Source organism: Pleurodeles waltl, chromosome 12, assembly GCF_031143425.1.
Source record: "Pleurodeles waltl isolate 20211129_DDA chromosome 12, aPleWal1.hap1.20221129, whole genome shotgun sequence".
Taxonomy (NCBI): domain Eukaryota; kingdom Metazoa; phylum Chordata; class Amphibia; order Caudata; family Salamandridae; genus Pleurodeles; species Pleurodeles waltl.
The window spans coordinates 272,550,518-272,572,444 of NC_090451.1; the positions used below are offsets into that span (position 1 = coordinate 272,550,518).

Sequence of the window (21,927 nt, forward strand, 5' to 3'; positions counted from 1 at the left end):
CAGAGTTTCTAGATGCAATATTGTATGGTCCTAGTATACATTCTCAAAACAGGATTGATATGACTGGTTTAAAATTTAGTCAGAATGTTTTTCTGATTCTCATGTAAAGGAAAGTAATTGAATAAGAAAGTTTTCATTTAATTCATCTTGATTCCCCTACAGGTATCCGTCCATCTTGAAACTTAATCATTTTAAACTTAACTCTTAGATTGTTCATGTTTTCAGAGTGACTAGGCTTAGAATCATAGTCTAGTATTGATTCCAGGAGATATAATTTTCATATTGTGTGTTCTAACCTTTTTCTTACTACAGGTCTCCTTCCCAGCTGTTCCCTTCCTAATCCCCTCTTCCCCTCTTGAACTCTCTCAGTCTCTGTGATTTATCTATCAGAGTCTTGGAGCTGTTCAGTGGTGGACGTGTTGGGAACGTGCACAGACCCCGAGGATCTGGTGACTCTGACACCTATCACCTTTTTAGAAGTGTGGTTAGATATCTGGAGGGCATTGCCTACCATCTAGAGCAGACTATGGCATTTGATGATCAGATAGCACAGTGTCAGATTTGTCAATAGCTGTCACGATAAGTCTAATCAGTGTTCTCATTTTCTATGAATATAACATATATACAGAGGTTGAGATGACAACTGAGCTGGCACATAATCAAAAAACTCCTGGAAATCATCCACATTTGGGTCCAATTCTGATGTCTCATGTTTATAGATGAAGTCCTTTGCAGATTTAATCCTCTCTTGAAAGGGTAGATGCACTTGGCTTCTAAATACTGGATGCTTGGCCTCCTGCTCAGGCACTGGCTTGGAGGACATAATCAGTTATACCACAGCCGAGAGATGGTAGTGGTGAAGTACTGTTAAGCCCTTGATCCATGCAAAACCTGTATACTGGGGTGTAATAGAACTCAATCAAAATGCAGGTGAAATCCATTTGATCTCCTATCTTGTTTTTTCTTGATAGTTGAATCTGTACCAACATTGGTGTTGTAGATGTACAACTGGGCGGCTACATGCTGGCCTCAATTTGACTTTTTTGAGGCTTCCAGTTGCCCAATATGTATCTTGTGGAAACAGTCCATCAATGAGCCACCCTGGAAATTATAGGGATACGGACCTGATCAACCTGCTCTCCTAGTCTCGACCAGGGTAGAGTGCAATTTTTCTGACACCCTGTAGTGTACAAAACAAATTCTTTTAGAGTGCTGTGACCTTTGCATGGGAATATTTGTGCATATGTTGTGAAGTGATCTGTTGAGGTCTTACACTCCTCAAACAAAGAGTCACAATATGGGTCTATTTTGTTTACTTACGAACTCCCAAAAACAGCCACTTGCATTCAGGCCCTCCATCCAACTGCACTGGTTCAAAAATAACATTCTGCATGCACGCCAGTTGTTCTAGCAAAATACTTAGTTTAGCAGGGACGTAGCTTGCGGAACATTCATTACAACATAATCATTACAAAAGGATAGTTTCAATTTACTCGCTGTCAAACAGGCCAACTCAAGGAACACTTTACTTTGCAGAAGATGAGTCTCTGCTGCCCCTCTAGCAGTTTTTTTCTGGTTAATCAACAGATGAAGTTCTTGCTGTGCCACTTATAATCTGTGAAGAGATGGCTACAAGAAATGTCGTCGGAACATAGTGCTTTTTTCTCAAATCCTAGGCATCTGTAGTAGTCATGATTTGATCACCATATCTGGTAGCATGTAGGTCACGAGTTGCAACTTTGAGTCCTCCAACCGCCAACGATCCACTGCACATGTACCAATCTTTTTCTGAAGGCAAATGTTTTAGAGAATAAGAAACTGCCGAAGACATGGAGATTAGAAGTGGTACACTTTCAGGGGGGTCGGTATCCTCCGCCATTGATATAGCAGCATCAAATAATCAAGGACTCAGTCCACCCAATTTTTGTGCTGCGAGACTCAATAGGGGTAGGCCACTGGCTGTCCAACCTCTAAGCCTTGAGAATCACCCCAGTTTCACTGTACAAATAAGCAGAGAGGGGGCATCCACAGATCGCCGAAGGATACTGAGGTCGGCTGGGACTGGCTGCCTTCTGTTCTATCCATGACAAGCTCCAAGGACTGTATAGGGGCTCAAATCAGTGTTAAGGAGTGAGGTAGTCTAACCATTTGCTCGTAGGAGCATGGGAGGACTGCAGTAAAAAATGGAAGATTCCATTCTTGTGGAATATTTGAGTACTTTCGACATAATATTGATACAGGAAACATGGACTCGGGCCAGACTACCCCTTGTAAGGTTTGTCGACTTTAGTAAGCCAGTGCAGAAGCGCAGTCACCTTGGAAGGGCGAGGGGTGGCCTGGCCGACAATAAAAGTCACAAAACTACCGACGAGTGATCCATGGTTCCTGGCTTTGTACTTGCAGAGGTGGGTGCCCCAACCAGGCAAGTCGCTGATATTGGTCAATGTTTACATTAATCCAAAGAAGAAAGCCAGTGGATACATTTATTACAAACATGTTGCATTTAAAAACCACATGCCAGTTAGCAAATTGGCATTTTCAGATGACTTTAATTTGAATTTGTTTCACCGCTCAGGTGAAGAACACACTGAGGTAATTGGGTCCCTCCCAGATCAAAGACTTCCCCACTTTAAGCAAAGGGATAGACTTGAGGAGAAGCTAGCAACAGCATGTGAGAAGGCTTGGCTTTTTTGTGCTAAACGGCTGACTACCCGGTGACATAATACCAACATGGATCAGATCAACTAACAAATTAGTCTCTTACGTAGACTATATGATGGTGCATCTTAATATATATAACCAACGTAGTAGATTTCAAGGTTATCCACAAGTTGGAGAGTGATCACCATCCTCAAACAATATTTATCGGAACCAGGAGATTTAAACATGAGCCCATAAGGGCCTTCCTGGAAGACGCTCACTTGGAAAATCTGAAGCTGCTGAAGTGGAGTCCAACTACCTTTAAAACCCTGGCAGAAGATGCTGTGGAAACCCTAAAGCTTCTTACTCAAGAAGAGGCTATCCCGGTAATGGCCTGAGAAAGCTTTACTGAGCATCTTACATCTAAATATCTGGTTAAAAACATGAATAAGGGGGCATATATTGGGCCCTGCAAGACCCCAATAATTCCAAGATCCGTCTGTGTGTTGAGAGCGAAAATCGGCAGAATGCTTATGCAGCTGTGACGTACCCCAGAGGACTAAGAGCTTCTTCACTCACTGCGCAAAGAGAGAAGGTCATTAAAAACAGAGGTATGGGCCTATAAAAAAGAAATAGTCAGGAAACCCTATGGGCCAAGTTCTCGCATGCCTCAAAACTTAAAGACTCAAGGAAATTTTGAAAGTTGATTAACAATGTTGATAAAAGCACGATCAGCCTATAATGCAAATATAAGTGAGAACGACTGGGTCGCTCATTTGGAGTTGCACCTAACAGGAAGCTTATAAAATGTAGCTGGGCATCAGGAGATCTAAGAGGTAAATACCATTGTTGAACCACTGGAGTATGCGGTAACGGCAATCACCAAAATCTTAGAGAAATCTCGACTCGATTGTACCTCTGGGCCAAATGGAATTCTGCAATCAGTTTTCAAGCAAAACGCGCTGAAGTGGGCTGATGTTTTGGCTATGCTGTTTAACAAGATTTTGTCGAAAGGGTCTAATCTGGGGGGTTATAAAGGATCAATTATTCATCCAATCTTTAAGAGAGGAGTCACTTCAATACAGAGTAACTACCCTTTAATAGCCCTTTTGGATCGTCAATACTTTTCAACATTACTACTTGAAGATCTAGAAGCGTGGGTGTTAGATACAAACTGGCTGCCATTTAATCAGAAGGGGTTTACAAAAAAGCAGGCAACATTAACTAACCTTATGGCAGTAGATCTAATTCTGATCAGAGCAAAGGCCACCAACACTTCACTGTATATGCGCTTTGTGGATTTTAAAGCAGCATTCAACCGCATTCCACGTGGTAAATTGTGGGCAAAGCTTCACCAGTGGGGAATCCCACATAAGCTTCTGAGTGATCAGGATGCTCTATGCGGACACTTGGGTCAAAATCAAGGTCGAGGATGGTACCCATCTATCAAGAGAAGTGAGATCATCAACGGGTTTTAAAAAAGGGTATGTTCTCGCACCACTTCTATTTAACTTACACACCTTGGATCTATCCCCGATACTTGATGAAATAGCATCACATGCCCCAAGTCTTTGCGGTGTTCAGCTATCGAACATTCTGTGTGCAGATGATTTGCTTTTGCTTAGCAATACCAGGACTGGTCTGCAGAGATTAATAAATTGCTTGGCAATTTATGCAGCCGACAATGGGTTGGAGAGTAACCTAAAGAAAACAGAAGTAATTGCATTAAATTGTTGCATCCTGAATCAATGCAAAAGGTCCCTCAATGGAGCTATGGTAGAAAAAACGCAAGTATATGTCTATCTAGAGGTCAAGATCGATTCAAGAGCCTTGTTTGCCCCCCAAAGAGAAGCGATGAAGGAAAAAGTGTTTCCCTTAAATTTTGCGTCCTCAGCACTTGCAAAAACCATTTGAGGGCACAATCTCCAACCACTGTCTTCAAGAATGAGGGCAAAATTGATTCCTACTCTTTCATATGGAGGTGAAGTGATGATGGGCGCAGATGCTACTTTACTAGACAAAAGTTTAGTAAAATCCTACAATCAACTATTTCAGCTGCCAAGAACTGCATTGTCTGCATGAGTGAGGCTGGAGTTTTCACTGACAAAACAGCCCCTCGCTAGGCCCGGTGAATTTGTAAAATGTTGCCATAAGCTGAGTTCTGTAGTCAAGGGCACGCTAGTCAACTTGTCCTGAACCAAAATTAACCTCCAGAGAGAAAAAGGTTACTATAAAACATATTTGGAGTAGAGTATAGGAAAACCCGGGCATGGTGAGCTATGGAACTTGGGTACATCTCCACAAGCATTCAAGAGGAAACTAAATAATAGCATTAAGATGCAAAGCTAGCTTGAGACTAAAGGAGCAATGATTAAGCATTCTCATGGGTGGCTGGTGTTGAATTCATATGACGTCCAAATGGAGCAGTCTTTTTTAGAAGCCACATTCTCACTAAGACTCAAACAGAAGTTTATGTCACTGAGACTGGGAGAACTCCCTACCTTGGATTTTATATCAAAATGGCTGGAAAAGCCCCAACAGACAGACATGCTATGTCGCGTGTATCACCAATCAAATTAGACGATCCTACATGTATGTACTCTGTATTCGCCCACGTCACCAAAGGAGGCTATTGCTGAGGAAGGAGTTTAAGGTAATGGGGATCGGAGCATGCAGATCAGCAGTGATAAAGTCAATATATTCAAGGAACACGATGCTCAACATTCGTCTTGTGAAGTTTTTGGATATTTTTAAGGTCCAAGTTAATACGAACTTGAAAATCCAACCCCAGGCTATAGGTGATGGGAAAATGTGTTCCTAGAGGAGTACATGGTTCCCAGCCTTGTCACAACAGGCTGCTAGGGAAATGAAGGCCCCATTAAGCCCCTATCCCATCTGTGGGCAATGGAGTGGTCTAAGGGCTTATTTTTTTATCCTGTTGCATAGAAGGTAAGTTTTTTTATAAATTGATGTATGCACTATGGCACATTATCGGAGACTTTGCTCAGAGCCCTCCAAGGAATCATTTGGCATGCAATGTGGTAAAAAATGATGGGTGGTTAGGGTGACACATGTCATACTATATCCATCCAGTCAATCTGATTTCATGGTAGGTGGCTAGGGTGAAACATGTCTACTCCCTTTGCCCCAAATCGAGACCTAGCCTCTGTATACACTGACACCCGCACCATAGCATTCAATTTGAGAGTTCGTGTAGAGTCTGGCTAAGAACATGTATCAAATCCCTGCAACGTCACGGGGTGGGAGGGACGCAATGGGTCAGGGCCCCTTCGCTCCTTAAAAGGACTAGCTTTTTTTGTATATGGAGATTTGCACCATGGCACTCTATGCAAGAGTTTGCACTGAGCTCAGCAGAACTATTGGAAATGCACTGCAGTAACACCTAAGTGGGAAACTCAAGGGCATTTGTTAATGTTGTGGCAGCTTGCTAGGTTGATAGGAAATCCCTCATCCCCTATGACTCATGACTTCAAAACATTATTGTTGTCACAGACAAATTCACCTAAATATAACATCAATTTAACCTTTGTATTTTTCAGTGAAGTTCTAGTTTTTTTTTTTTTTTAAAGATCTTTTTATAACACCTAACTATAACATTACTTTAACCTTTGTTTTTTTCAGTGAATTTCTAGGGTTTTTTAAATGAAAAGTAATATTTAATTACCATACGTAAATCCAACCTCCTGTGCACTGCCTTCAATCATGCATGGCGGGGGGTTGGCTGCAGTGCCTGTGCTGTGGCCAGGCCCTGCGACAATTTCCCGCATGCAGTCAACCCCCATAAAGGCAGCCAACCCCACATTGTGTAGGGCCTTTGGTTATGCATGGCAGGGGGTTCGCCAAAGGGACTGGCCTGTGGCCTGGTGCTGCAGCTAACCCTCCCAAAGGCAGCCAATCTCATACTGCTCATGCCCTTCGCCAGTGTGCAGCAGGTGGTTGGCCACAGGGCTTGGCCCTGAGGACCTTATCCCCTATGCCTTTTGTTTTTTTAAGGGGAGTGGGTGCGCATTACACCCCCTTCCTGAACCTATTATGGTCCTGGGGACCCATCCCCCAGGGCTCTATATATTTTAAAGGGGAAGGGAGTGATATGGCCCCTCCCTGAGCCTCATTAGGACCTAGAGATCCCATCCCCAGCAGCACCTTTTTTAATTAAGGGGAGGGGGACTCATGGCCAACCTCCATGAGCCTTAGTGGGCCATGGGACCTCATCCCACAGGACCTTTTTATTAAGAAGGAGGGAGGCTGCTTGCCCCACCTTCCCGAGCCTTTTTAGGCCATGGGAAGCCCATCCCCCAGGACCATTTATTTTCATTACAGGGTAGTGGGCTGCACTGCCCTCCTCTTTAACCTTATTAGGCCCTGGGAACCCATCCCTCAGAGATGTTTATTTTCATTAAAGGGAGATGGGCCAAGTGGCCCTACTCCCTGAGCTTTGTTAGGCACTGGGGACTCTGTCCCCCAGGGCCCGCATTTCTAAAATGTGGGTGCCTTAGTGCCTACCTAGGGCACCCACCATACTCTTGTTGGGGGCCTGGGGTGAGGTTCAAGGGCCTCGTGGCCCCAACCAGCTACCCACATGCTGTGGGGGCCGGCAATACCCCCGCCCCAGGGAGCAGCTACTAATGCTGCACCTTGCAGACGGAAGCAATTTTGTGATCTGTTTACCTAACCGCATCAGTGCGGGAACAATTGAAAAGTCCACCCCCAGTGGGCTGGAGCATATTTAGAGCTCCTGCCCACTGGCAGCGGACTTGGTGTTTGGTCCTGCTTGGTGGGAGATTAAAAAAAGCTCCTGCCAAGCAAGTGTGAACACAAGTTTCCCTGCCCACACCAGTGCAGGCAAGGAAACATGTCCTGGGGATGGGTTCCCCTGTGCCTTTAGAGACTTTAGGGAGGGTGCATGCAGTCCCTCCCCTTACTAGAAGATTTTGGCCCCAGGGGTGTGCTTTCTGGACCTCTGGTGGTTTGGGGAGGGGGCCTAGTGTTCCCCCTCCCCATACACTATCTTCACTAATTTTTAAATTGGCGCTCCCGAAAGATTCTCTTGAGACTCTTGCGGACCCAACCATCTAGATACCCATTACATTTGTGCCTTCATTTCTTGAAAGCTACTGAATGGATTTACACCAAATCACACAAAGCACAATCTGTGGACCAAGATCTAGCTACCTGCTAAATTTGGTGTAATTTTGTTCAGCAGTGTTTGCTGCAGCCTTGTATAAAGAAGTCTATTGAAAATACATGGGGATTTAGCATTTTGGGACCACCCTGATTTCTCAGCCCCCACTTGACAGATCAACCCAAAACTTTCCATGCACAAACTAGTCAGTCAAAAAGTACCACCTTTTTGGAAAATTTCATGGAGAGTCATCAAATGGTGCGAAAAGTATTAGCAACACAAACAATGCTGACCTAATTATAATTACCTAGTAGCTACGATTGTGTTTGTAAAGGAAATGATTTTTTTGTGTTGTTAATAACTTTGGCCCTGTTTGATAAATCTCCAAAACACTTTACAAAAAGTGCTACTTTTCGACTAGTTTGTGCATAAAAAGCTTTGGGGTTATCCATCAAGCAGGCTCCGAGAAAAATAGGGGGGCCCAAAATGAGTTTTCCCCATTAAATTTTCCATAGTAACTTTAGACACCGCGACAGCCCAAACTGCTGAACGGATTTACACCAAATTTGGCATGAAGCTAGATCTTTGTCCAGAAGGAGTGCTTTTTGTAAACCCATTCAGAAGTTTTTTTAGCAATTAATTCTCAAAACCTTTGTATATCTGTGGACAAAGAGCCTCTGCGGATCTGAGAGATCCCCCGCTGAGATCTTATTGGCTGCTGCCACAACCAGCCCTACAAAAACAAAAAAATGGCATGAGGGGGCAGGGTAGAGATACCCTGGCCCCCTAGGGCTGCTGGTGGGGTCCCAGAAGGACATCACCTGTGGCCAAAAACTTTTTGTTTTAAAATATTCCTCCAAAAATTCACACAGAGGGCCTGATTACAACTTTGGAGGAGGTGTTAATCTGTCTCAAATGTGACGGATATACCACCAGCCGTATTACGAGTTCCATAGGATATAATGGACTCGTAATACGGCTGGTGGTATATCCGTCACTTTACCGTCACTTTTGGGACGGATTAACACCTCCTCCAAAGTCGTAATCAGGCCCAGAATGTGCAAATACACTGCATCATTTTGAAAAAAAAGCATCGGCTGCCACTCTTCTTTTTAAACCCCCCAGACCCAAGGTGGGCCAGGGCCTGGGGTGCAACACACCTATATTTTTATTGTTGAGTGGGGAGTACAACCCCCAGGCTGTTTTGGCCCCACTGACCCCAAACCCCATGGCCCACTGTGTTTGTTAAGGGCGATCCTCCTCCCCCCAAGCCTCTAAAGGCCCCAGGGTCCCTATGCCCCAGGGCTGTTAAACTTCTTGAAAGGGAGGGAGGCCAAACAGCCAACCTCACTGATCCATAAATGGTCCAGGGACCCCGTCCCCGAGGCCAGCTCACATGCTATGTCCCAGAAAGCCCACCCTGGGACATAGCAGTTTCTCTACCAACACCGGTGTGGGTAGGAAAACCTGTGTTTGATCCGGCTTGGCAGAAGCTTTAAAAAAATGCTACGTCAGCTTGGAGCAGACTTTTTTTTCATTCCCGCACTGAAGGAGACAGGGAAATAGATCACTATATTATTCCGCTCGGAGGGAGCAGCATAAATAGCTGCTCCCTGCGGACAGGAGCAATGCTGGCTCCCGCAGCATGTGTGGTGCCTGTTGGGATCACGGGGGCCATTGGATTCCCCCCAGCCTCCAACAAGTGTATGGTGAGTGCCCTGGGTGAGCACCAGGCCACTATCCTTAAATTAATGCGGCCCGGGGGATGGGGTTCCCAGGGCCAAATATGGCATGTAGAGGGGGGCACATGGCCCCCGCCCTTTCAAGTAAAAAAAATAGCCCAGGGAAGGTGTCCCTAGGGCCTAAAGAGACACAGTGAGAGGGGGCCACGTGGCCACCCTCCTCTTTAAGGAAAAAAGGCCATCTGGGATGCGATCCCCAGGCCTAATGAGGCTTGAGAAGAGTAGCCATGTGCCACCCTCCCCTTTAAAGCACATAGGGCCCTGTGAGGTGAGGCCATCAGGGCCTAATAAGGCTCAGGGAGGGGGGGGGGGTTATGTGGTCTCCCCCCCTTTAAAATACATAGGGCCCTGGGGGATGGGGTCCTGGGGCCTAATAAGGCTCAGAGAAGGGGGCCATGTGGCCCCTTCCCCTTTTTCATTATATTTGGACCCTGGGATATAGATATAGATATATATATTACCTGGTGGCAGTCACCACTAGGTAGTTATAGTTAGGACCTAGTTTCTCTAGAAAAGGTGTTTTTTGCTTTGCTAATAACTTTAGCGCCATCTGATGAATCCTCACAAAATTTTGAAAGTCATCCTTGGGTATAAGATGTCAACTTCCGTGGGCTACTACGTTGTAGTATAATTTATTATCCCCTACTCTAGCTGCTACAGTCAGATCATTCCAAATCGCCTTCTCCCATTCAGATCTAGCTACTGCTTGGGAATATGTGTAAATTTTTTTGACTAATTTAATTTACCCTCAGTCTTTGGATTTAACAGAGGCTACGAGGGACAACTTAGCTTCACTACATTATTTTTTAAACCAGGGTTGTTGACCTCCCGTCTTAAATATAGGTTTACATTTCCAGCAAAATATTACTTTTATAGCATTAAAAAGGTCCTCACGGTGGTCAAGGTACCTGCAGTCTCCTCAGCTGCTTTGCCCAAATTTATCATTAATTCTAGCATACCCACATCTTTCCCACATCTTTATTGTAGATTTGGTACATTCAATTTGGCTGGCTTTTAACATCAGACCATTTTAATATGTGTTTATTATTCAAGAGGCTTAACTCACCATATTGAACAGGAATTATGTCTATGGATCTAGGTAACAAATACACTTGAATTGTTAGGAGAAGAGCATTGTGATCACTATCGCCCATCCCTAGCACCACCATATCCTCCATACAAGGTCAGATGTGGAGATCTAACATGATGTAATATATCCTACCCGACTGATTTATCCTCTTAAAGGTGTGAGCACTGACTAGATCTGAGGGAGATCAAAAATTACATGCTCTAAGACCTAAGTTAATGGTCATTCCCAATAGCTCAGTTAACAAAACCATCCATCTTTTCATAGGTGGTAAATCTAGTTCTGGGATTCCCCACTTAACATCTTCATCCTCCATAATAGTATAATCAAAATTGTTCAGGGGTTCAAAGGTGGTATTAAAAATCCCCTGCAACAATTAATGGTCCCTTTTCTAAATCACATTGAATGTCAAACTAAAGTCAGGAAATTATATCTGACTCTTTGTTCCTGCCTACATTCCTATGTTAAACATTGAAGATGTGTTGGCAGCCTCTTAACTCTACAATTTAATGAGGTTTTCACCCATATCCAAGCCCCCCAGATTGTCTACCATGCCCCTGAGAGACGGCAGCAACGTAATAGTTTGTAAACCCAGATCAACGTACTGAGCTCATAAGCCAGGTCTCCTGAAAAAAGCATATATCAAAAGCATAAAATCCCCCCAACTAGAGTCTGACAGTTTTGATTTTAGCCATGCAGTATTCCATCAAAGTATATTCGAGTTGTCTTGCTTTTAAACCAGATGAGGTGGAGACAGTGGTAGGTGCACTGTTTACTAAATCAGCCCATGACTGGGGAGGGCTCGTGTATGTGCACTTGACTAATATTAGTGTTGAAGATGAGGGGCCATTGAGTGGCCCTCTATAGCTACCAGGCCATCTACCAAGGCTTGTGATAATAACAGGATTTCAATGTTATCATACATGTCACCAGGCACTGAGCAGAGGATAGCCCTCAAAACATAGGAGTATATCACAGCCCTGCATTTACACATGCCCCAAACCCAAAAAATTACCTTGTTGATCAGGGATTCACCATTTTTTCTTCGAGTGCAGGAGCTTTCACCATAGTATACATATATATTACTTCCTTAGGGGTATTGGTTCTCCCCCATTATACTTTGCTGATCCTGCACAATCCGGCGGAATGAGGTGATGTGGCGGGACAGCTGGAGTCTTGGCGCATTAGCTCCGGCCATACCGCCAAACTACTAATTTGACATCGCTGCCCTGGCGGTCTTAGGACTGCCAGGGTCGTAATGATGGCCTATATGTTATTAGGAGGCAATTAGTGTGATTGAACTTTTCATTATTTATCTGCCATGCTCTGCTACACAACTAAACTTCCTCTTTAATCCTCTACCAAACCACTTCCTGTCCATTATGTCTTTTTTGCAGGTTCCTTCTTACTCCGTATGTGCCATTTTTTCTGTCTTTCTCTTCCTCCTTTCTTCCGCCATGTTTGTTTTTCACTCTCTTGCACTTTGTCAATAAGTCCCAGTCCTCAGAAATGAGTGTTGGTGGGCCCCACTGGCTCAAATTAAGCACTGCATACAAATGCTAGCAGGCAGTTCTTAAATACCAAACCACAACTCGAAAACATCAATTTCTTTTACAATGAGATATTAGTGTTGCCTTTATAAAATCATCTCGTACAATAAATCCACATTTTGTGTGCAAAGCTACATAGTGCCGTACCTGACTTCACCTTCCCGTTGGTGGATATGGCAGAAATGGAAAGGCCTGTGATGGTCGTCACCGTTACAGACATCAGGATTATCACCCATGTTAAAGCTGCAATGGTAAATTCACATTAGTGTTAACTTTCATTCTGGAAGAAGACACTCCTGCAGTCATGGTGCAGTCTTAAAGGACTATGGATAACAAAAGCAGTAAATGCATTTATGGCATCTAATAGAGCCACTATTTCTAAACATGATTTAAAGAAATGGAAATTATCAAAAATACCATGGAGGTATAATTGATTGTAAGGAGCAGGTGCATCCAGAAAGGAGTTCATAACACTTAAGAGAACACGTGTTGGCAAAATCAAATGTTCTAGCATCGGCTAAGTTTTTTTTTTTTGCTTTGTCAACAGTTGTTTTGCTTTGTCATGGTTCTTTGCAAAAGGTTGTGGTTGTTTCAGCACCTTCGTCAATAATTTTTTTTTACTAAAAGTACAAATATTGTTTCAGTCTCTAAAAGCACACATTGATATAGTAGTCCCTGGTACTGAAGGGAAATACTTTGTGTGTAAATGTGCTCCTTGCGAAAGAGCAGAATGCCATTACTGATAGTGAAGTTAACCAGCAGTTGAAGCGAGCTGGACTATTGGCCATGCCATTTGCTGTAGTAGGCAGAAGAAAAATATGAATGACAACAAAAGACCAATGAATGAAGAGGGTTGGCTGAAAGCCCATAACAAAATATATTATTTATATTATGTATATAATGTTAGTAAAATCAAACAATCCAGGATAAACCAGACCTAAGAAGTAGATACATATTATTTTAGCATTCTTAGTTACAGTTTATAGGCATTTCTCATAATGGACAAGGTGCATTGTTTCATGTTGGTAGTAGGACAAGCTGTCACATCTCTCAACCAAAGCTATTATTCCTGTATACTGCCTTCTTATCAGTTTTTCTTGTTCCAATACTAACTATATGAGGTTTGCCTTGTACAAAAGACAAGATTTACCCATCTTATCCCCAAAGAAAAAATGTTTCAAACAACTACACATAATGCTACACAGTTCCTCCTCTTCGTGTGCACCATAAATAGGGACCACCATAAAAACAGGCCCTATTTTTTTCTGTCTCACATTAGGAGATACATTTTGCAATTTTCCTATTTTGACGTCACTTCCTACTGACTGTTTTTGGAGTCTGCGTCTTTTTCCCGGGTTCAATGTAGTTGTGTGTTGCATAGGCTTTGGAACATCCCTACTTAGTTAGGACTAGGATAAGGAGGACCGATAAGGAGAGAATGGCTTGATTATCAAGGGGTGATCTTTGTTACTCAAAGCCCTAGTCTTCCTTGACACAGTCCCTAGTGATCTCATCCCTTACCATCTGGGAGTCGACCATGGGGCCAGCTCAGTTGCTTTGTGCACTTGGATTCAAAAATCTGAACTGAAGTTGAAAGATGGAAGCATAGTGGCTCTACAAAATCTGGTACTTGTGTTATAAACATTGCACCTATAAATAATCTGGTCTGCTTCTGACTTCTTCTGGTGGTTATTTACTGGTGAACATAGGAAACCAGATGATAATGTTAGCACAGCTCTCAGTAATTGGCCTGTGTATGTTTGAGAAATAGTGTACCAACAGAGAGGCTAACAATTCTGGAGGTGGTAGAGCAGTTATCCCTCTCTATCTTGAAAGGAACTTCCCATATTCCACAAATTAGAGTACTTGCAAAAAGAGCAAAGCAACCTGCCTCACATCAGTGGTTAGGTGAAGCTGTCAGGCTGAAGGTGAAAACCGCATAAACTTTATTTAGGAATTGTCATCAATACTAACTATAATCCTTCTGTAGCAAATTTTAAAGCCAGATATCTTACAGTTAGACTTCTAGTATGTATTAGATTATGTGAAAAGTGTAGGATGGAACCTCATTATTGGTCATAAATGCTTTGCTTTTGATACCATTCTACAGATTCCTGTTGGGTTTTATTGCAGAAAAATCAACATCTTTGACATTGAAGCTTGAATCCTGACCTTCAGCACTCTGGGCTGTTATAAACCATAAACTCTCACTTAGTACTCTATGGAAAGCTTTAAATGTAGATAGGGTCAGGCTCATGTGCATGTGAACTCTGAATGGGGATCTTGTTTTTTACAAATCTGATACACTTCAAACCTGTAGGAGGTGCACTGGTAGAACTAACCCACAGGTGAAGCATATTCATTAACAAGTTGGCTATTTCAGTAGACCGTTAAGAGAATGATCATGGAGTGTGGCCCCCGAACAGATGCCACAGCACCACTCTGTTGATGTCTGCATCATATTACTAACTGTGCATCGTTGGAGTAAATCCTAAATATTTTAGTACCTACGGGTATAATTCTATCATATTATATGTACATCTACTAGTATAATATTTTTTAGAAACGTACTCCAGATAGTTCATTCAACCCGAGCAGTAGCATGGCACCTTGAAATAAATGAATGCAAACATTTAAGTCAAATTTAAGGGAGATGTATATTCATTCTGCAGACAACTGAGTGGGCAGAGGGGTTGGCACCGAATGACAAGAAAAGGAAAAACACCAGGCTATCTTGTTCTGCCCAAGGGGCAACCTAAAGGGAATTTCAATGGTGCACCGTCAAAGGCATGGCTACGCCGAATCCATGCACAACCACTTGCAGCCTACAGTGCATCTCTTGTTCATGTAGTGCATAAGGGAGGTCTTCTGCTCTACTAGGACCCATATGTCTCTGCCTGATATGGCTTGGCATAATAACTCTGAGATACACAAGCCTGATAAGATCATTTTGTAAATCCTAAGACCATATCATGTTGATTCATGCAGATGGGCTTCCCATTTCAATAGGAAGGACTGTAACCAATAATTGCTTCTGTTCCAAAGGCCAAAATGGGTTTTCGTTCAGCAAATTGAAGCCCTGGGGGCACTACTGATGACTGTTGTAATTAATGCTCTTCATTTAAAATCATGTTTAATTAGTAACTCTCCAGGCAGTCATCAGGGCCAGTGCCTCCTTTTGTAAACCCTACTCCCTGTCTGTCTCCATCCAGCATTCAATCCCATAATGACATCAATATAAACTTATGGAACCACTACATTTCATACTAGATATCTCCTTTCTTATGCAACTTATATATGTATTCTTAACAATGTAAATAGCCTAGATATAACAGATCTATATAACAATTAACATCTATGCACTATACCATCAGTGACACGTTAATTAGAAAGTGAAGCAATTTGCTGTAAGTAAATTCAGTAACAATTTTTAAATGAGATTGCACATTCTGTTAATATCTTACATAAACTTTGAACTTACATCGCTCTGTTCTTCTCCTTACTCCTCTATCCTCAACCTTACCTCTGATCTCTTCCCCATTCCTTTTCCATGTTTTAACCTGACCTGTCCTTTTTCAAAACATTTCCTCTTGCATTTTCATTGCAAACTACCTCTCTTCTTTCTTTGTTCTATGCCAAACTATCTCTCACGATTATGGAATTTCTTCCCACTTTCAGAACGTCCATTGTTTCCGAATAAACAGACAACCCTCTCAATACCATTCAAGGGTTTTTTATTTTGACCTTGTGCACCCTTTCTACATTCAGCCTTCTTGCTTCTGACTTTGGGAGTTATTTCCTCTTGAATTCTTCCTGTTTTTCCCAGCCCTTCTTTGTTCTACATCAACATAATCTTTACTTTTCTTGCCCACACCACCAATGGTTAAAGTGATCCTAAGTTTCTTTCATCTTAACAATTGAAATTGAAATTGAAAGGGTGAATACCCTGTGACAGTATGTTCTGTTGTTATATATGGCCATGTAATTTGGTTTACAAACTCCACCTAAGGCATACCATTGGTCAATGCAACATAATTCAGTCCTTAACTACTCTATTATGTTGTTAAACAGGGGGATTACATGAAATACCCAGAGCCAAGCTCTGGCAAACCTTAATGAAGCCTGATAAAATACTGAAGACCCAATTTTATTTCCTTCACACAGCTGCTGGTGAGAAAAGAGAACATCTCTGGAAGACTTGAAAATGGCTCAAAGATTTGAATCTGATTTTGAATGCTTTCAAATTTTGCTTTTAAAGGAAATGTGAAGCCTTTAACTTTGTCCAGGACAACCAGTATAAATTGGAACCACTCCAAATGAATGCACAGACACTTCACAAATTCAGAAAGAAGCACATGCCATGGATCTTTTTACTTGTCTCTAGTAGGTGAGGCTCTACCACCAGTGGATAGCTGATCTTTACCAACTTTCATCCAGGTAGGGTAAGACCTGAATCCTGGTCCTCTACTGAAGTGTGCTGCTACAATGTATCAAGCTGAGGTGTGTCTGAAGAGTAATATTTAAAAATGGCAATGCTCTTATTAGGAAGCAGGGGATGCCCTTGTGCAGTTCCAGATAGAGCTGTGGAAGTACTGATTAACGTCTGTCATATACAGGGATTGGATAGCCACTATTGTCCAATTTTCTGTCTCACACAATGTGCTCAAATGCCTCTTGTTCAAAGTGAGATACAAGTCTTCTCGCTTTTTAGGGACCAGGAAGAACCTCACAAATATTCCTTTCCGGCAGAGTGTGCATGTATTTGGGTATTTGTAGAGCACAACCCCAGCAAAGGGCAACTGAGCATGATACAAGGTCAGTGTAGAAGGTCAGTGTCTGCAACTCACAATTGTTTGCAGAGTGGCACGGAAGGGGCTCTTGTAGTCTGTAAAGCATCTCTCTAAGATGGCAACAGTCAAGATGTAGTGTCTGAATCTCAACTTGAATTTTTGTTCTGGGACTATACCACCTTTGAATAACAGGGACAGTAATTTTGAGTACTGTTCTCAAAACAAAAGTAAGTACCCCGATTTTATGGTCTGTAAGATCCACTTGTCAAATGTTATCTCCTGCTACTGTTTCAAGAATTTGATCATCCCAACACAACAGAGGAGAAGAACTGGAGATAAAGAGTGATATAATAAAGAGGTTTAGTAAGAGTTTGGGTAGAAATCACAGTTGCCACTTATTGAGGCCCTCCTACCCTCTCCATATGTGGAGTAAAAAAAACATATCTACCTGTTTTAATTGAGTCTGTTTCAGCCTTTGATACTGACTATTGTGACGGGGGAAACGTCCGACACTGGTGTGCAAAGGACTTCAAGTAAGGAAGCCCAATGGCCCTGCTCTGATTAACATTTCTCACACAGCTTGTCTACCTAAACTCAGAAGAGTCCAAAGCGCATTTCCAGTAGTTTGTTCCGCAAAGCGTAGAAAAAAATCCATTCTTTGCCTCCAGGTATGACTTTTCAGCACTAAACCAGACCCCTTAAAATGTGCCACAACATCCACCATTGACTACCCTGTTGCAAGAATGTACTTAGAAACCTCCGGTAAATCCAAAGCAATCCTATTGAACTTTACTACATATAATCAAGCAGGATCTTCAAGACGGTTGTGATCAGCTCACACAAAATTGTGTATCTGGCTATGTAGTGTAGTCTCACTAGCCTCCAAACTTTCCATCACAGATACAATCCACTCCAAAGAGTCCAGCCTCTTTGACTACCAATCAGAGGGAAGATTAGAAATGGGTTTTGACTTAGGAAAATTATACCTACACCACTAGCCTCTCTCTAGAGAAGTTAGGTTCACTCTGGGCTAGACTATTTATTGTTACCTCTCTTCCCTGACAGTTAGAAAGTAGGAGGACCTTCCCAATACGTAAAATAGGATCTGTTAAGTTAACCAGTTAACCACACCTCCCCTGAGGAAATCAGAGTACAAGTTTAAATACAGCCTCTCATCAGTATGAAAAGAAGGCACGTAGAGGACAACCAATTTTCCTGTTTCTGTAGCAGAAGGATTAGAAAACACTTGAGATGCTTCTTAATTCCTGCTTGATTTGTAAATAGAGGAAACCATCAAAAGACTTGCCGCCCATAGACCTTATTTGCTGTCTTCTCCTCATCAGGCAGGATTTTGAAATCTAACTCACAATTAATCTCAATTTCTGAACTGCCTCTGGGGTCAAAGCTCCTAGAGCAGGGACCAAAATCCTAACACTCATGAGAGGAGAACCAGCACTGTCAACACCAAACCCACAGACAAGCCCAAGTATGGTGCGAAACCAAAGACCCAGGTGAATCCCACCTTGACGCAGCATAGGCTAGAATCAGAGCGGCAGCATACAATGAAAGACTGAGGACGTCCATGAGTTAGGAGGATGCCATATTCTTGGGAGCATCATTACACTGGGATCTTTAAATCTTCAAACTCAGTCCAAATGCAGAAACACTCACAACAAACATCTTGAGAGTGAGGTGAGGCTCATCAAAGGAAGAAGAAGCTGGGTGTGCCCAACCCATTGCAACTTGTGTTCCTTCTACCAGTCCAACCCCAAACTCAAGTAGTGCATGGATGCTACAAGAATGTCATGATGCTGAGCCATCTCTGTCAGAATAAGTGGTGTGGAGGAGTTCTCCCATCTATGGAGAGTCAGAAATGGGTTGACCCCTTTCCCTAGTCGTCTTGGGGGCGCTCCCTTAAGGATGAGTCACAAACGCAGGAATCATGATCCATAGGCAAACACTACAAACACCTATGGCAAGGCTCATAAACAGGTATCTGATGTTGTATTTCTGAAAAAAGATGCATGGTCATGTTCAGAATCAGTGAGCATTGCCATTGGGTGTGTCAGACAATTGACAAAAAATGGTGCAAGTGCGAAACCATGAGCTTTTGGTGGAAACCTTGCTTTGGTGGAAAGATCAGAGTAGTGAATGAAGGATGAGCAGTTGCAAACCACCATTATGCAAATGGACTGGCCTGCATTTGGGAGGAATGTACGGATGCCTTCCTTTCTCCTGTAGGCATGTGAAGTGTATGACAGATCCCTTTGACAGGGGTAAATGGTGGTCCATGTTGCCCTCTTACAAAAGGCACCCTTAGTGGTGACTACCTTTTTGCCACTTCCTAGTTGATGCAGTTAGTAGACCTCCCAAGTGCTTCTCTGCTCCTGCACCCGTGATGTAATTTGCACAAGACCATGCCAACATGCAACTGGTAGAACGCCCCCTTGAGACTGCATAGATCTGAAATATTTGCCCACACAATCGGTACAACAGAAGGTGCTGTGCAAGCATTTGCAGCCTCTTCTTTAATGTGGAATTGTCACGAGTAGAGCAAAAAGAATGCCCAAACACCTTCCGATTCTTGGGGTACTTCCACAATCCGACCTCCACCATTCACAGGCTGTGCATGGCGTGTCTCAGCTTAAAGTACATAACCTCTTTTAATATTCACATATTTTTGTGCGCCATTCTTCCACTGAGGATTCCATTGCCCTTGGCTGCAGAGTTGTCATTGTTTGCTTTTAAGTCAGTGCCTGCATCTAGTGACTCTCAAGGTGCTGTTTCATTCAGGCATCACAACCCTGGGTTGTCTTAATGTTATAGTGCTATATGAGAGTTGATATGATGCTCACAAAAAAGAGGACATTTACATATGTTTTAGCCCGTGATAATGTGAAGGTTTCATATGATAGGAATCAAGACGTAGAGTGACCACCTCACTTCAGGTCGATATGGACAATCTCCTGTCCAGAACAGTTCACCTACAAATCATTGATTTTTGGTTAATTTCAATTAATTCAGTGAAAGCAAAACAAGACTACGACACCCAGAATGTATTAGGCTACTGCACAAACATCGAGGACTGGAAACTGTGTCCTTAAGGACCAGGAGGAAGGTGGTCATCTTACCAAGGCCTCAAAGTGATAAAGAGTTCACACTGTGGCATGCCCAGGGGAAGCTTATTGCCTTTGAGCAGAGCTGCTTTATAATTTCAAGATGTGATCTCAGTCCATAATGATGAAAAAATCACTAATAGAGATAGGAAGTGCCTAATTCACAATTTTTTTCTATATGCGAGTCAGACTTGCGCATGGCAAACGTTTGAAACTGCATATAAAATTGTACACAGTGCCAATATTCCTCCGGTGGTGAAATGTATGCAAGCAAAAATTGTGCTTCACCTGCAGACTTTTTGTGTTCATTAATGCTACATAGAAGAGTATTTGTGGTCGTTGCAGGGGGGTGTATGGGCGAGAAATGGTCAGGAATTAAAAAAGATCACGAAATTCTTAAATTTCTCGGTTTTCAAAAGCACTGTTTTTGCCTTTCTAACACAAAATTTTACCAAAACTTACCGCCCAATTTACTGATGTTGGTGTAACTTACCACTCTTAAGTTTTGCTTACCATGGTACTTAAACTCACCTGTGGAGGATTTACGGACCTTTCCTGCACAAACAGTATGACTGTTATAAGGAACAGCCTTTATTGTATGGGACTCACATATAAAACACACTTGTGACTCTATTCCTCGCCTCAATGGGCCTATTTCATGCACTAAGTATAATGCACAAATTTAGGGTTAGGAAAATAGACACATTTTCAATTACCTTGATAAAGCCTTTCTTCTCTCGATTACATTTTATTTCTTAACATGTTCTTCCTCCCTCCACCACAGTGATAACTGGTGGTTAGTGGCCTCCACACTTTCAGTGGTAGTTCAGTGTGGGCCCTCCAGCTTTAACTCTAACGCGCAGGTAAGTATTATGGAAATGCACTGACAAATGCTGGGAAATACCCAACAAGTTAATATGAGCAAGTCTACACCTAATTTGTATACAGCTGCCCAATAACTCCTTTGACACACCTTGGGGATCACCCAGAAGTGGCACTTATGAGAAAACTTGCGAGAGTGTGGGTTACATACAGGAGCATAAGATACACACTCAGACATCACTGGCTTGCACCAGTTCTTGAGCGTTTTGTAAATATGATGCAACCTACACGAGTCTACGTCACTATTTTCCCCCACAGGAAGTCTTCTCATGTAGCACAGGAGAAGCAAACGTTTATGCAAGTTATGAAAAATTCTGTGAAACTGACCTAAATGCCTGTGAGTTCTGTGAATCAAACAATAGTTGTAAATATCTGCAACTCATATGTTTATTATACCAGTCGTCAGCAGATTTACAACTTCGTTGTGAATTGGGCCCAAAGTATCAGATCTGATCTTTTGAAGGGAAAATAGAGGGCCAATAACTAGAGCACCAGTTGGAACAAACCTCTAAAGGGAACTACAGAAGCCCTGCAGAGCAGTTTATCATATTGTGTGATTTAAAATGCAATAATCGAAAAAATCAACTGTTAAATTAGATAAACAAATAATTTACGCAGTCATTTGTCAATGCTGCAGTGACCACTTTGTTAGCGTTTATTCCTTCAGACGTGCTACATGCTCAGATTCTCTGAAATTAATCAGGATTAATACTTCTGAACAGTGTCGGCTTTTCTGGCCTCTCTAGTGAAGCATATCTTTAAATACATTTTTAAAGTAAAACATTTTCTGCACAACATTTTCCGAGTGAAAGTTGTGCACTTTCAAAAGCCCCCCTGCGTGAGTATGTGGCTGACAGCTGCACAGTAGGGCTGACAGGGCTCGCCCACGCAAAGACCTTACGTTTTCTCAGAACGCAGTGACGTCCCTGGCTTATCTCCTCCTCCAGCAGGAGCGCTGATATTAAACAGCCTGGAGC

At 42.6% G+C, this 21,927-nt stretch overlaps 1 protein-coding gene across 1 annotated transcript in view; it reads right to left on the minus strand.

Annotated features, from left to right (window-relative positions):
* Window positions 1-21,927, minus strand: part of SLC12A3 (solute carrier family 12 member 3) — a 251,049-nt gene that overhangs the window by 193,210 nt on the left and 35,912 nt on the right. Inside the window, exon 4 of the mRNA XM_069215813.1 lies at window positions 12,310-12,405. Coding sequence (XP_069071914.1) covers window positions 12,310-12,405 — 96 coding nt within the window. The remainder of the gene's footprint in view (window positions 1-12,309; window positions 12,406-21,927) is intronic.